The 16,309-nt window shown below is 37.7% G+C and overlaps 2 protein-coding genes across 5 annotated transcripts in view; one reads left to right on the top strand and one right to left on the bottom strand.

Moving 5' to 3' along the window:
- Window positions 1-148: 148 nt before the first annotated feature.
- Window positions 149-16,309, bottom strand: part of LOC116306479 (coiled-coil domain-containing protein 102A) — a 29,037-nt gene continuing 12,876 nt past the window's right edge. The window contains exons 1-10 of one of the 4 annotated variants that reach the window (XM_031716571.2): window positions 9,160-9,285; window positions 7,987-9,041; window positions 5,621-5,729; window positions 4,769-4,882; window positions 4,327-4,437; window positions 4,096-4,194; window positions 3,536-3,592; window positions 2,893-3,006; window positions 2,571-2,674; window positions 149-1,748 (exon numbers count right to left, since the gene is read on the bottom strand). In XM_031716571.2, the coding sequence (XP_031572431.2) occupies window positions 1,652-1,748; window positions 2,571-2,674; window positions 2,893-3,006; window positions 3,536-3,592; window positions 4,096-4,194; window positions 4,327-4,437; window positions 4,769-4,882; window positions 5,621-5,729; window positions 7,987-8,663 (1,482 nt within the window). In that variant the 5' untranslated portion in view covers window positions 8,664-9,041; window positions 9,160-9,285 and the 3' untranslated portion in view covers window positions 149-1,651. Of the gene's footprint in view, window positions 1,749-2,570; window positions 2,675-2,892; window positions 3,007-3,535; window positions 3,593-4,095; window positions 4,195-4,326; window positions 4,438-4,768; window positions 4,883-5,620; window positions 5,730-7,986; window positions 9,042-9,113; window positions 9,286-16,309 lie in introns of those variants that run through there. The other 3 variants (XM_031716579.2, XM_031716551.2, XM_031716557.2) reach the window with 3 other exon arrangements.
- Window positions 9,787-14,440, top strand: LOC116306515 (uncharacterized). Its single transcript, XM_031716601.2, has 4 exons — window positions 9,787-10,304; window positions 11,022-11,240; window positions 12,308-12,425; window positions 13,001-14,440. The coding sequence occupies exons 1-4, from the start codon at window positions 9,814-9,816 to the stop codon at window positions 13,244-13,246; spliced, it is 1,074 nt and encodes a 357-aa protein (XP_031572461.1). The 5' UTR covers window positions 9,787-9,813; the 3' UTR covers window positions 13,247-14,440.

The raw sequence follows: 16,309 nt of genomic DNA, 5'->3' as shown, positions 1-16,309 counted from the left end.
ACGCTAGTACCAAAACAAAAAAACAAAAAAACAAAAAAAACAAACAAAAAACAAAAAGGTTAAAAGATCATATTTCATCCCAAATAAAAACGGTTGTAATACGGAACACGAACCTCGAATCTACAATAATAAAAATATGTAAAACATATTTAATAATTAGGATTTAATAATTATTTTCGAATAAAAACACCTTTCCTCAAACGGCCTGGTTCGCAAGAGCCTTGCAAATACAAACACAATCGCAAGAAATGTTTACATGTGAAACGCAAATGCGAACAAATCAATACGCAAGCGCAGTAGGTGCAAAGGATTTTTTTAAATGTATAATCAAGCACTACTGCGATAGTCCACAATTGTACTCACTTTTATTTCTGTTTATTCGTGATGCAATCAACGCGCGCGGGCGCGCAAAGTTGAAAGGAAATGAAATTCGCATTCGCATTTTTCGTGTGAACCAGGCTGATAAATTATGACAAGAGACAAGGGAATAGGCCACGTTGGATAACAGGTTAAGACGAGGTACGGTACTTCATGTATGTACAGAAATATGATATTTCCAAATTCATTTCTTTCGTAAATACAAGGCTGTATCATACATGAAGTTTCTATCAAGTATTAGAATCGCGCTCGCCACTCAACGACAATATTGCACCACAGGGATTGCACTGATATTCAGCACTAGATCTACTTATTTCCTTGATAAGGGTTTGATAGTTTTATTCCTGGTAACCCAAATTCATGTTAGGCATTTTATTTATCGAACGTGGCATAGGCCTATTGCTTATTTAAAAACATTTTCTTGGTAAAAATTTTCCAGTGTGCAAAAAGATTAAAATTCCATATTCGATCAATTCGATCAATTTGGAGGATAAAACAAAATAATTTCAATCTCCTGAGAATTGGAAACCTATTGTTATGTGCTCCGAATTGAGCTGCATTCCGACGTGCTGTAAAGGGGTCTATAGAAGTTTTTTAGCTTGGGATAATTTTTTCCCATTTCAGATGTGCAAGAGAGAATGAACTAAGTTAGTCCATTTCCCTCTCGAAACGTGTCACTCCCTTGAGTATAATTTCTTTGTTTGCGATTGTGCAGAAGAAGACACATGAATATGGATACGACCAAAACAAAGAATCTTATTCTAAAGAGAATAACACGTAATGTGAAAAGAACACACCTAAGTTTAAACGTCAAGGTTCACATGAGCCGAACCTAATGACATCAAAGAACCACCACCTTGTTATCCATTGTTTCGATTAGGTTCGGCTAATGTGATGTTCGACGTTTGACCTGAACCTTAGTTCTCGCGGCAAGGGAAAGCAGTGCAATAACCTCTTGCAAGATAAGTTTAAGGTGGTTAATTGATAAAAGGATTTGCATAAGTCTTGGTTTCAGGCACATTTTGTATAACACACTGCTGTCATCATCATCATCAGCCGCAGCAGCAGCAGCAACAGCAGCACGTCTTATATCATTATCATCAGTCTGGAACGTTATCCTGGCATAATCCGAAATCCAGGGATGCTTACTATTTAAGCCAATCCATCCGGTTGGAAATTCGTTTGCTAAATTTGTGTTCAGAATTTTCAGTTTTTCCGGTGAATGGTAAGCACCCCAGGTTTACTGCTTGCTCGATTCCAAGGTATCCTGTCTTCAATCTAAATCACTGTCATCGTCTGTAGATATATGGACAGGAGACTTCCTTGAATACTTGCGAGTATTGTTACTAGAAATATTTGAGGTTCGTAATCTGCGAAAAGAGCGATCGAGAAAAAGAGTCAATCATTCACATCTGCCATTGATCAACGCACAGAATTCTAGTGAGCTAAATTCTTGTTTCGATTTCTACACTAACAGGTTAATAAGGGGATTTTAGGGAATTTTATCCACAAGAAAGACATACTTTGAGGGCGCGAAACCCTAAAGTGAAGATATTTACACTGCCGGTTGACGGCGCCGTCGTAGATTTCTTTGTCACTAATTTTTTTGATGATGGAAAGCAAAACCATATAGCCAAATTAACAAGAGGTTGTCATGCGCTAATGATTAAGCATTTATTGATAATTTCAAGTATAACCGGGTTAAAGTTTAGTGATCGTAAAAAATCCACTAACCCTTGCATGGATCCTTAGAGGAAATCGCGAGTACGAAGACGGCTTTAGAGAGGAAAACAAGTTTGGAATAAGACAAGAGTGATTTAGAAAATAAAAAAAAGAAGAATTTTTAAAGATAAAGAGAAAACTCGGTAAAGATTAGAAAGAAAGGAAGAGAAGAAATGATCCTGAATAGGGTTAGTGTTTAGGGCAAGCAGTTTGAGCCTTTTGGAAAACGTTAAGACTGTTACTGAATAACACAGGTAGCCCAGTTTTGGCGCGAAAACTTAGTACCTGCCTCACCCTACCGCATAATCCAAGCAAAGGCGAGCAAAGGCTTGTTTTTTCTGGTCAGCGCTAAGCAGATGAACACTGACTAGAAGATACGCGGACTAAGCATGGTTTATCCTAATGGTTATTGATTCGTAATCAGTTTGAGAATGTCATAGAGAGCAACTATTGTTTAGTCTCTGACTTACCTGGACGTTAAGTGTTGTACTTGAACCTGCAGGCTCTCTGCTCGCTCTGTTTGCTCGTCTAAAGATCTCTGGATCTTACGAGCTTGGTTCGATTGAGAGTCGATCTAAAAGAAAAAAATTAAAATGGTGCTAAATTACTAAGTGACTACTAGCACAACGATTTCACGAAAAAAAACACCAATAAAACGAATGAAGGAAGAAAGGAACGAAAGAACGAAGAAAAGAAGGAAGAAAAGAAGGAAGGAAGCGAAGGAAAAAATAGACAAGGACAAAATACTTGCGATAAGAATCTTCACGAGTTTTCTCTAACTAGAGACCATACCTCATCTTCTGCTTTGGCTAACTCTAACTTCAACTCTTCTACACGCATGCGTAGTTTCTTGACTTCAATGTCGTGTTGTTCAACTCTCTTGTTCGAGTGCTCGAGTTCCGCCGTCTGTAAATATCCGTAAAGCAATATGAATCAACTTTTATAGTTTTGTATGGCAAGGAATAGACAAATAACTTCTTGGATAAAGAACTAAGTTCCTGTGACAATATATAATCGAGTGTTTTCAAGACAGCCATGTCGTAGAGAATTTCTAGTTCCAAATTAGCGCTGTGTTCCTTGATTAAAGACTCAATTACTCAGGGTTAGGCTTGAATCAGTGTCTAAATATTCACAAAAAAGGGTAAAGTAAAGAATGCACAACTTAACAATACAAACATTTTTGAAATTCCACGGGCCTTCGCTGGAACTGACGAGAATTATCATACATTTGTGTGAGTTTTTTCGATAATAATTCATAAAATCGATTATTCTTCTCTTTAAATATAAAACTGGATTCTCAATTCTGAATTTGCTTTTTTTCAGTTTTGTGTCCCGTCAAGATTGGATGCGCACGCAACCTTGAGAAAACGGTCTATTGCTTTGCTTCAGTTACATAGCATGATGGTTAATGTTCATTTTGCCAAACCATATTTACCTTTTCTTGGAACTGTTTTTTGATTTTATTGTACGCATATCTCAGATCTACCAGTTCCTGAAATGATATGATGAGTAACATACTGTGTCTTAGGGCCTTACTCTCGAGCAAGATACTAATTACCAAACTTCACTTCCCTTCCCTTCCCTTCCTTTCTCTCTTTCTTTCTTTCTTCCTTTTTCTCGGAGGGGGCAAACCACAAAACCAGGAATTCAAAAGGAGGACAGTACAGGGACAACAAGCGAATATGACATAGAATCCACAGTGGCGGATCCAGGAATTTCGGAAGGGGGATGACTATTACTAAGGTTTTTACCGGGAATGCAAGAAAAAGGGAGTGGCTTATTAAGGAAATACTAAGAAATGTGAGCAAAAGCGGGGGGGGGGGGGGGGGGGGGGGGACTAGCCATCCCCTTCATCACCCCTGAATCCAGCCCTGGAATCCAGGTCGCATCATTGAGAGGCGACGCGCTAGCAGCGCACACTATTAGTGTTAGTCTTCCCCATGTAATACAAAACATTTGGAGTAAAAGTTTTATAAAACATATGTCATTTCTTACCGCGGATTTCTCTTCGACTTGTGTTTGCAGCTGTTTTAAATCTGTGTCCATGATCTTTGATGCTCTGGCTGTTTTGTGGTTTAACAGACTTTCCAAATCCTGCAGAAAATGGTGAGCAAATCAACGAATAATAAAAACACGTGTCACACGCTCTTGAGCAGTATGCCTTTTTCACTCATACTCTTCTTCCAAGGTACAATTCATATTAAACTCGCAGTCATCTATTCCTACCTCTACTTGGTTTTTTAATTTCTTATTTTCTCTTTCCAAAGCTGCCTTCTCGGTTTCCAGCTTTTCCCTCTTGCTCCACTCGAGGGAGTTATCTGTTTGCAGTCGTTCAATCTGATAACAAAGTTTAAAAGTTTGTCACATTTATGTTGACTAGAATGACCTCAATACCGCCCGGTGTACATTTTACGCAAGCCAGTATTGTGTCTCTCAAAACAAGATAGAGCAGTCTACGTAGCTGTGACAGTGAAAACGCTCGATACGGGCATCCCGTACTGTGCCCGTGCCGTGTCAAAGCATTTTGATTGCAAGAACGAGTAATCCCGCGGGCTGTACTGCATTGGTTCAAAGGATGTCATCTATTTAACACCGTGATCGTGCCGCGTGCCATTGCACAGTCATACGATATTTACTCTACCACTACACAGTACTTGACAATTGTTACCTCAGCTCTCATTTCTTTAAGCTTCTTGGCATTCACAGAGGAGCTATACACTTCCTCTGAATCAGCATTTAATCCATTGACGTCTTTATGGTATCGATTCTTCATCCTCGCAAGCTGAAAATAACACACAAACAACGCAATATTTCCTCTCTAGTATTTTCAAGAGTGTAAGATATTTTAGTAAAAGTGACGGACAAGACTTGAAAATATGGACTAATTTATTGCCAGAGTAGAGTGCATTTAGTCACATTGTGGACCGGTAGATAACTTATCTAATTTAAGCGGACGTCAACTATTCAACATTTTGACCAGAACTCTGGTTTGACTAAACTCACTCTATAGCAACAGCTACGACGTGTTTGTTCATGTCTTTCTTAACGTTCATGCGGAGAAACCATTTACCGAAGCGAATGCAGGATAAAATAGTCATAATTTGATAATAATATAAGTGTTGTAGTGCGTTATACTAAAATACAACTTATGTGTTCAAATCTGCCCTAAACGTTGGCTACGCACACGCGGAGCCATAACATACCAACCTTCGCAAGTGAACTCACCTCGCACCTCTGCGTGGGGCCTCGGGTTCGATTCCCAGACTCGCCATCACATGCGTGTAAAGTTTTTTAGGTCTCCCTTGATTCAAGTGTTTTTCTCAGGATTCTCCGGTTTTCCTCCCTTCGCAAAACCTAAAACGCTAAATCCCAATTGGTTCTGTGATTTAGGCATCCCCGACTAAAGTGCGCAAATATTGTTAAGGAAAAGAACGAGCGCGGAATCTGAGCTATCAGCAACTCCAGGCAAAGGACGCAATGTTTTCCCCCCCTGAATTCTGGGTAGTAAATGATGTCATACCTCTGATTCTGTACCAGCTTTGTTAGACTTCAGGTCTTCATTGATTGATTTCAGTGACGTCAGGTCTGACTGTAGACAATCTATTTCCTCCATTAAATTACTCTTGGAACTGAAAAAAAGACAATGATAATTTATTCATGCATTTAGTAAAATCCCCTAGACTTGGAGGTATTTACATTGTGCAGTTTTCGTATGACCATGAAAACCTCGCGGCACGAACACGGTCGTGACACAGCAAAGTACACACCAGACCAGTCACATTGCACGAAAATTTACTCTCCATCCAATGAAAACCTGGATTGAGGCATAAACATGGCGCGGACAAGGCACTATCAGACCAATTATATTGCGCGAGATAAAAAAAGCTAATTCAAGTTCAAAGAAAAAACATCACGGTCACGGCAAGCTTACCGGGACCGTCTTTTCACAGTTATACGAAAACTGCTCTAGAGCGGTTTACGGTGATACGTACGTATGTCACTGAAATGGGGAATCAGTGACGTCATTTGCGTACCATGCTCGTGCCGGTTGCGCGGCTTATTACGTTCATTAAATAAAATCTCCTCGCGGCTAATTTTAAGACTTGATGGTATTTACGTAAAGTGGTTTTCGTACGAGTGTGAATGATACGGCACTACATGCCGTTTCACTGAACAGGGGCGGATCCAGGATTTTTTCAAAGAGGGGGTTGTAGCATTGATTGAGGTACTTGTTTGGCGGGAAAGTAGCACAGGGTTCCCAAACGGAAGTAGGTCTTATGATAATGATTATTTGCTGCAGGCGAGCATGGTTGTTTCAGGTCCCACACACGGCATATAGAAAAAAAAGCGAGGGAAATGTGTTCGGCACCCCTGTTTTGATAAAACTCGCGATGCTGTTGGTGTTGTCATGAAAAAATAATAATATTAAGATAATAAATCACGATGGCTCTCATAGGGGGGTTGCAACCCCCAAAACCCACCCCTAGATCCGCCACTGCCGAAATATATACGATATACTGGTCATACTTATACGATGGATAATACGATAGTTATACGAGGGATAAGGAGAAAAAAGGGCTGTGTTTGTTACCCCACAGAATGAGGGATGGCTACGCAGGCTTGCTGTGGCCGATGCAGATTTACCCAAAATGGTCATAAGTACAGACATATCACATGAATAATGCATGCCACGATGCATGCTACTGAAAATGAAGCAGTTCTGAGCCACACGAGGTGATGAAGCTACACATTTATGGTCTTATGGATTCATAAATGCTGTTTAATTACACTACTGCCCCAAAATATACCAGCATAAACTATTCACTACAAGGGATCATTTAACAGTATATCAGTTAACTAGTCATTTTTAGACCAATTGTCAGTTAACTGTTAAATCCCAAGATCACCCTCCCTCATAAACGCATAAAGTCCTCCACTGATCGCAACGAATGTAAAGCGCATTGAGGCTGCTGTGAAATCCCGGGGGGGGGGGGGTACTCTGCCAGGATTTGGGTAGGGGTGTTCCGCTGGGTTTCTGAAAAGGGTACTCTGTTTATGACAAAAAAAACCCTCAAATTTGTAGACCCTGTTTATGACAAAAGATATAATTAATTGCACTGAGTTCCTGTTTCAATTATCACGCGTATCGCTTTTTGAAGACCATAGTAACCAGTTTCGGTCATTACGAAAGGAGAAACCCTGAATATGGGAGTACCCCCCCTCCCCCACCCCCGGTGTGAAATTCGCTATAGATTTTATAAAGAACTTCCCATAGATTATACTAAATCATCAAACATGTTTTTTTTGACCAATCAAAGCGCACGTTATATCTAAACTATTTTATAACAGCCCTTCATGCATGAACCGAGATACACTCTAGACAATGATGGTTTTCACAATCTTGAATATTGAGCTCATTTTCGCACAAGAAACATTAAGAAAATTGCTTTATGATCGTCAGTCATTAACAAAACCTTATCTCGTAAGAATATCATTTTTACGTTTGCCAAAAAACATGAATAATCTTGACTTTTTTTCTCAAATCATTATGAATTGTTATTTGAAATGGGCCAATATTATTTGAGTTCACGGTTTAAATGCATAGTCTTCACACACTTGTTTGTTTAAAGGAAAGTGATTTGGGGAAAGCTTTAAGCGATAAAACTGATCAATTATAAATTTTAAAATCCTATATAATTGAACTTTATACAAAATCTCAAAACTATTTTATGTTAATTCCGGAATACTTCAAATACTACAGATGTTTTTCTTTATTTTGCAACATAATAGCATTGAAATGGCTTCCATTAATTAAACACTTATTAAAATTATAAGAAAAATAATACTACATATAAATGATACATTTAAAAGCTAAAGATTCCTTACCTTCTTTCATCACTTAAAAGACGTTCCATCTCTTCTAATTTTCGCTTGAGAATTCTGATTTCATGATTATTGTTGTCATCAAGTTCGTAATTTTGACCTCTAATTTTCGAACTACTAGGTCTTCTTCGTTCGTCTTCTGGGAAAGCGTAGTCAAGTTCTTCTTCATCGTAATAATCATTCTTTTCCAATATTTGTCGAACAAACTGTTGTTCAGAGCCAGGTTTAGGTACAGTCCTTCCATAGACGTTTATATTTAGATCATCTTCATTTTGACCTTTTAATGATGGCTCCACACGAGCTGACGGTATTGCCCGCCTGTCTTTCCTTAACTCTTTCTCCAGCTTATCAATTTCCCTCTCTAAACGAATTCTTCCATCATTTAAATCCTGCTTTTCACGTCTTAAGCTTGAGATTTCCTTAGCTGCCGATTCTAGTTTCAGCTTTAATTGCCTGTTTTCTTCGCGGGCTTTGTTCCGCTCTGCTCGTACTTTGCCCCATTTTTCTCTCCAATTTGCTGTACAGTCAGACCACCATCGCATCGTCTTTTCCATCTGTGAAGCTCTTGCTCGAGCTTCTTCAAGTTCTCTTTCTCGTAGTTCATCTCTTGAATCAAAGTCTTCAGAGCTTGGGTACTTAGGAGGCTGAAGAATATCCAAAGTAACACTATCATCCGACATGTTTTTGTGATAGACGAACAAAGAACCAAAGCGACTAAATATTGAACCATAAACAACTCCACAAAAAGCTCTCTGTTTTGTATTGTCATGTGAAGTGGTTACAGAGACCTTGCTATCAGCTTCACAATCATTTTGGCTTGTTAACCTCAGGCCTGTTTGCTTGCTAAAATACCAGAACAAACTCCATGGAATCCAACTTCAGGGTTCCAGGTTTAGTGAGTACGTCACGCACGGAAGAGTGAAGCTCCAAAACAAATGCGCTCTTGAATCTGTGCTCGAGTTGATTAGTTTTGTCCAAAGTTATCCTCGTAGATCAACGAAACACGCAAAAACGGTGCATGAGATGTTTATCAGCTGGGTGATCACTACAAACAAACACTGAAATATAAATGGCGTGAAAGTGATAAATGATTTATCGTTTATGCTGTTTTTCTTCTAAACAACACTCACCGCCGTCTCCGAATCAATTTTCAAAAAATCTAAAACCTTAATCTACCTCACAATTGTATGTTTTTGCAGCAGAAATCTTTAAAATCCTACGATCACGAGGCTGTTAAAATTTCATTAAAATATCGCGATTATCTGATTTGCAAGCATTCGTAGTTGACATGGAAATGGCCCAGATATCAATCGATCCTTGTGAACAGCTGTCAATCATTCCATTGTCCTTTGATTTGCGTTGAATACCAAAAACCCAAAACCAATAAAAGCATAAAATTCTTCAAGAATGAGTACGCTTAAAACGTTAAAACGATAATTTAATTTGTAATTGCTGTTGCTACTACTTTGAATTACGGCCAATATTTGAGAATAAGTTGAATAATCATATATAAAAAAATTGCGATCATATTGAGTTTGCGTTACCATGTAAATTTTTCCCCTAGATATCCTACCAATTTCCAAATTTCATTTCACCAAATTTGAAAAAAGAAACAAGTTGCAATCATATTGAAATAACTTTTAGAATCTATTTTGTAGCTTGCAAGCAATTGCTTACCAAATATCTCACCAAATTTCTATATATATTTTTTAATACTTAATTTCCATTTTATACGAAAATTTACCAAATTTAATATTAAAAGCACTTGGGATCCCTGTTCTCTTCTACCACAGGGATCCCACTCCAAGACGAAACTCCACACAAACAAAGATGGAGTCAAAGGAACAAGAACAACGAGACGTTACAACATTCTCCGATCTTCCCGAAGAAATCTGGCTACACGTTTTCTCTTTTTTACCAGTGTCTGACATTTTTACCATCGGCTGCACCTGTCATCGGCTTTTTTATCTTACGAATCAAGATGTGGTTTGGAAAAGAAGATTTCGATCGAACAACGATCATTTATTAACTTTACCTTCTGGCAATAACAACAATTATCATTCCTCGTCTAAAAATAATAACATTCGTAAAGGAATTTGGAAAAAACTTTATCTGAAGGCTAGTTATGCTATGTCTTTTGGGCTCAGGAAGGCAAACAAGGACGGGCAGAGACTTTGTGCGGAGTTTGTGAGGAGAACATCAGGTAGTGGAATTCGGTTTGATAGTGAAGCACCAGAAAGCATGTCTGTCGAGTTATGGATAAAACTGCATAAGAAAAAACCTGATGGGATTATACTTGGTTGTCAGAGTGAATCTATGAGGTAAGGACAACAAGAGAAGTAGAAATATAACGATATTATTTTGCACTGAAAGACAGGAAAAATATGAAGTTGTGATCATCGATAAAAATAGAACATGAAGACTTAACGTGTCGTTCGTGTGTTTATATATGTATAGAAAGAACTCGAGGACTAATGACTTGAACGTTTGACCTTTATATCTTTGCAAACTAAAGACTTTGATATTAATATTAAGTTCATATTATGCTCAAGGCACGCATAAAGTTCAATAAATAGTAACATCTGTTTGTGTCAAAGTTTGACAGATACACCCTGAGTAGGGTGGGGTAGGGGAGTTTTTGTACTCTAGCTGGTCTTCAGAGCAAAACAAGGCAAGAGGTATCCCGCATTCAGTCGGTATAGTTTTTCTTGAAATAACCGGACAAGAGCCAATCACAAATCTCTTCTCATTTCGGATCACTAGGAACAAGGATTCTGGTGCTGATTTGCAGACAGTTATTTCAAAAGAAATTATACTGGCTGAATGCAGGTTAGGCAAGAGGCAGCAGAGAAGAAGAAAAGTATTGGTCTTTAAAAGCATTAAAAATTAGGAGAATCAATTTCTTACTTTGAATTCGACTAAACAATTGATCAAGGCAGGACAAAAAGGGATGACAGAGGTTAGGGTTAGTCTGGGGTAGCATTTCCAACTTTGGGTAGCTTTGCAAACCTAAGAGAGCATTCTATATCGTATTGTAGTTCTGCTCGTTGGGCAACATATCACTGGCAGCTACTGCATATAGGGCCTGACAGATGTATAAGAGGATCATTGGAGCCTTACAAGTTCATGAAGGGGCCAAGGCTTGATGATGAATGGCATCATGTAGCTATCACTGCATCATCTGACAGCCAGACATTATTAGTTGACGGGGTTATTGTGGATACTATTAACTTTGGCATTGGCCATGAATATCATAGGTAAGGATACTGGGATTCTTTATCCCTTATGTTTGTAGCCTTGGTGAACATAGATTTAGTTATAGGGGTGTCTAATCTAATGTACTAAAATGTACCTATCTTCCTTTTTGGAAGGAAAGGGATGGGGGTTGTCTTCAACACAGACATTTGTGACAACCCCTTCATGAGAGGCAAGCAATAGGATGGGAGTGAATTTTTTTAACTCAGCAAACAAAAAAGTTTATTTGATGCCTTGCATGTGACGTCAAAGCATCTCGATTTGTTGGACAAAACAAATCAATTTCAATTTCCTGAAAATCTCCCGAGTAATCTCCCAATAGAATACAGAATGTCCAATCCGCAAATTCGAATTCATAAGATCCTTAGTAGTACTGATTTTTTCTCGATGCACTTCTATAATGCATTATAAAATAACTGTTATGAATGTCGCGCTCTGATTGGTTTGGAGTGCGTGCTTTATAAGAGCACATTGCACGCGCGTGCACTTTCTGTTGCTTCATTCCTATCTATTATTGTAATTTGTATTTTATAAAAGAAAACTTGCTTGCTGTGCTGTATGCAGTCATAAAGCACTTGGGGATTGGCAGAACACTCAAGAAGTGTCCAGAAGCACTCCTCTACGCGTCGTGCTTCTCCTAACACTTCTCTCCTGTTCTGCCAAACCCCGCGTGCTTTATGACAGCACACAGCACTCGTTTTCTATTTCTTCATTGATTGATCTATGACAGACATTTACAGTATGATTTTCAGCAATTGGTGTCTATTCCATGCTGTATATCAAAAACACATTTTAGCTTGTCCGACATAGCAACAGTAACTAGGGAGGTAGAACAATGAATTCGGGATCAGTGTATGGGAAACCTATTGTTATGTCCTCCAATGCAAATTGAGCTGCATTCCGATGGACTGCAAGGGGTCTATAGGCAGTTTTTATCATTCCTAAGATAATAAAAGATGTGATGGTAATGGCCATGTTGGTTAATATAGCAAAAGAAAGCAATAATAAATATATTGTTAAAAGCTGAAAGTTCAGAAATTATTTAATTATGAGTTTTTCTTTCTCGCAGACATTTTATGAGATATTGTCAGCTTGGCAATGGAATTATCAGTTATGGTGACCTAACCCCATGGACATCTGAAGCAATGCCATCTAATCACTGTGACTGGTACCCATTCTTTGGCCTGGTAAGTGCTGTTATTCATGCTTTCTGTTTTCTTTACATTTCTGCCAGTTTTTGATATGGTTTTGACTTGTATAAATATTATCTATTGGGATCCCTGTGGTCACCTAGGCAACCACAGGTAGCCAATCACAGGCAGTCAAGGCAGTCCACAAGAGAAAGCTAATTATTCAAAACTAACCTGCATTCAAGTTGGCTGTTCATTTTCTTCCCTGATCACGGTTTATTAGCTTCAAATAAAATAAAATTCTATTGAAGACCAAAACCGCCGCTGGGCTGATCTAAGTCAGGGCACTGCTAACTCACAGATCAAATAGGAATTCAGCAATGTCAAATAGGGTTTTACAGAGGGAGAAAAACTAGATAACTTGGAGAAAAGAAAGCCCTTCCATCAACCCAGAAAACTCTACTCACATGTGATGATGAGTCCAGGAATTGAACCTGAGTCCCCAAAGGTGAGCGATGAGTGCACTGCTGTGACACTATCATTGATTCCTAAGCCCAGGCTTATCAAATATGGTACCAATATCAAAACCTAAATATCAATCTTTAATTTTGTCATTTTTTTAAATTTTGCAGGTGAGAGAACTAAGGATTTGGTCTGGCAAATTACCAGATTCATCTGTACAACACAACATGTACAAACACAGAGTTGACTTATTGTCACATGACCACAACTGTGTTCTGATTGGTTACTGGCCTTTCAATAGACTTGCGTCAGGTCCCTGGCCTTGGCAGGGGTCATTAGTTTCATGTAAATCACATTTAGAAGAACCAAAAGAAAATATGTCACACTTGAGAACAGTTTGTTCTGCACTTCCTTGAAAATGATCACCAAGAAACTTGCTTAATAATAACAGACATGTGACAGTCACAACTGATATACTGCTGGCCCTCTATGTTCAACATCATAGAATGAGATGACACCACCATTTTACATGATTATCTGAGCCACAGCGAAGGTTTAACCTTTTGCAGATATTTTTGAAGCAAAGGCAACATTTTCTACTCAGATATTTCAAAGTATTGGTTAGGCCAGACTGATGCCTAACTGAGCCAACCAAGAGGCAGCTGAGTAAGCTACTTAACGATACATGGAACACGATCGGGTCGGGTTTTTTGAACGCTCATAGCGCTTTTAGTTTATATAAATTTCCCCATAAAGTATACATTTTCTAACAGCTTAAAGTTCAAATATTGCATATTCGATTTTACTTTTGGACAAAAATAATTCATTTTGGATAAATCGGGCATTGATTGCAAACGCTATGGTTCGACGCGAGATGTTTGTTCTCCCTCTGGTTAGCGTAAACGGATCAAATTTTTTTTGCATCTTATTACACGTATGTTGTTCTACCAAAGTGTGTCTGCGTTTTTTCTTTTAGCTCTTCTTTAATCTTTTATTCAATTCCAAAGTTATAACTACATGTTTTTAAGGGCATTCTTGAGAAAATGGCAAATATCTGAGAAAAGAAAAGGAAAATGAAAAAACGCAGACACATTTTTAAACTCGAGCATAGTAGGAATCCACATGCCATGTTTCACGGTAATTGATCAAAAACCGAGGGAGAATAAACCTTCTGAAAATGTGTATTTTACCAAAAACTACTTTTGAGAAAAACACAAGTTTAGTTTAATGGGATTATAAGTTTATTTACTCAATGTTGACAAGTTTCTGCACAGTACGCCAGTGAGCGTAAAGTATATGAGCTCAATTTTTATATAAAATTAAAGATTTTACTTTTATATTTAATAATAATAATAATAAATTTATCCAGGAGACCTACTCGCAAAAGCGATTTTCAGTAGGGTCCTGCAACAGAAATAATTGTTAAAAATATATACAAAAATAAAATAAGACATAAGTTAAAATTACAGATAAAATACTAAAAATGTTATATAATTGTCATATAATAAAAAGAGAGAGATTAAAGTCCATTATAAAATACTACTAACTACTGATTTGAATTGTAAAATTTGATATAGCATGGTTTCAAAAAAAAATTTTTTTGATGAAAATTGTGTTCCGTGTATCCTTTTAAAGGGCCACTTGGACGAAAATTGTTCCAAAATTAAAACTCTTTCATTCGAGCTGGAACTTTGCTGAAATAATCTTGAACACATTAAGAACCTCTCACTGAAATATCTTTCTAATATTCGAAAGGGAAGGGCCAAAATTTTACGATTTATTTTCGTCCGCCATTAATTTCTTTGTGTCACGGCCAACGAGTCATTATGTACAGCAGTTTTACGCTGTGACGTCATTTACTCAACACTGTCATGTTAGCGTCGTTTTGACTATACATTTCTTGTTAAATTACCTGAAGTTTATTTGATGTTTTAAACGCGTTATCGTGAAAAGAATCTCTAAACAGACTTTTTTTAAACCTTTGATACCTCTTCAAATATGATGGAAACTCCTTTGGACGCTCGCTTTGTCAATCCTGAAGAGTTAGAACCATAAATTATAATGTATGAAGATGAAGCCGAACTAGAAGAAGAAGCAATGCTTAGGAAGAGGTTTTCATAAAAATTCCTTACGTTCATTTCATTATTTGTATTTGCTACCTACTGTCCATGATATAAAGATCTTAAATTTGAAGTTTCAATGTAATCTAATAGTGATTGATGTTATGAAAACAACCGATTGCCTTTTGAATTCTGCGTTGTGATATAAAGATTTGTGACAATATACTTAGATCTATGTGCCGAATAATTTAGAATGTGATCTCGTAATTCTCCTAGCTGATTTACTACAGAACGGTCATTATTTGCTTCAAAATGTTTATTATGCATTGAATAGGTACAAACATACGATTATCTAATATCATCTTTGTAATAGAACATGTCAAAGGTTTCTTATTTATTACTCGCGCGACAGCGGCGTCTGTCACTCAGCTCGTAGGTTTTTCTTTCATTGTGTCGGATGTCTCGCGGACCCAAATTGTGGGGTTGTTCTTTGCCCTTGTATGTAAATATACCTTGAAAAATTGTTATCCTTAAAATGATTCGAATCCCGAATATCTCAGTCACTTCGCGCGATGGAACCGCTAGAATCTCGTCCATGCGTCCTACTTTGTTGTGATTCTTGGCTTGCCGAGATGTATTGAAATTTTCGAATTATGATCGTCAGTATTATTGAAACTGAAAAATTTCAGCGCCTAGACATTGTTTGGTCATATAGTAGTTAGGAAACCGAATGAAACATTATATATTTTCTGAATAAACCAAATAAACCGAGTTTTACGAACATGGCACATACATTACCCACCAATGTTTTGGTTTGGGTTGAGTAAATGACGTCATAAGTACTCGTGCCAGTCTTCTTGAGTCGAATTCTGTGATTCAAAGAAATTAATGGCGGACGAAAATAAATCGTAAAATTTTGGCCCTTCCCTTTCGAATATTAGAAAGATATTTCAGTGAGAGGTTCTTAATGTATCCTAGATTATTTCAGCAAAGTTCCAGCTCGAATGAAAGAGTTTTAATTTTGGAGCGATTTTCGTCCAAGTGGCCCTTTAATTTAGTGTGATGTAGTGAAGGTCATGAACCTTGATTACACAGTGCCATGTTTATTCTCATGTGAATTAAAACGTTGGTTTAACCCCCGTAACCTCATTATCAAGAATTTGAATGTGAGGCCAAGCAGGGGAAATCTATTGGTTTAGTCAACATGGCTGACACGAGATGAAGGCCCATGGTTGATAATGCTGAAGCAAGCACAAATTGCTGCAACATTGCTCACGGAAAACGAAAGATCTGGCCAAGTACGGAGTATCCTTTGCTATAATAAGCGCAAAAACAGATCAATAATTGAAAAAAAAATGAAAAAATCTTTATAAAGAACCGAATATAATTATTATATTCGGTTCTTTATAAGATTTTTTC

Source organism: Actinia tenebrosa, unplaced genomic scaffold (assembly GCF_029948245.1).
Source record: "Actinia tenebrosa isolate PJP-AT-01 unplaced genomic scaffold, QUT_ActTen_1.0 PGA_scaffold2__45_contigs__length_23673736, whole genome shotgun sequence".
Lineage (NCBI taxonomy): Eukaryota > Metazoa > Cnidaria > Anthozoa > Actiniaria > Actiniidae > Actinia > Actinia tenebrosa.
This window is presented reverse-complemented; position numbering and strand designations above follow the sequence as displayed.

Excerpts from the sequence above, each read along its gene's own strand:
- LOC116306515 (XM_031716601.2), top strand. The coding sequence starts at position 9,814 with ATGGAGTCAAAGGAACAAGAACAACGAGACGTTACAACATTCTCCGAT. Across the intron at positions 10,305-11,021 it reads TGTCAGAGTGAATCTATGAG|TTCTGCTCGTTGGGCAACAT; the intron begins GTAAGGACAACA and ends ATCGTATTGTAG. Across the intron at positions 11,241-12,307 it reads ATTGGCCATGAATATCATAG|ACATTTTATGAGATATTGTC; the intron begins GTAAGGATACTG and ends TCTTTCTCGCAG.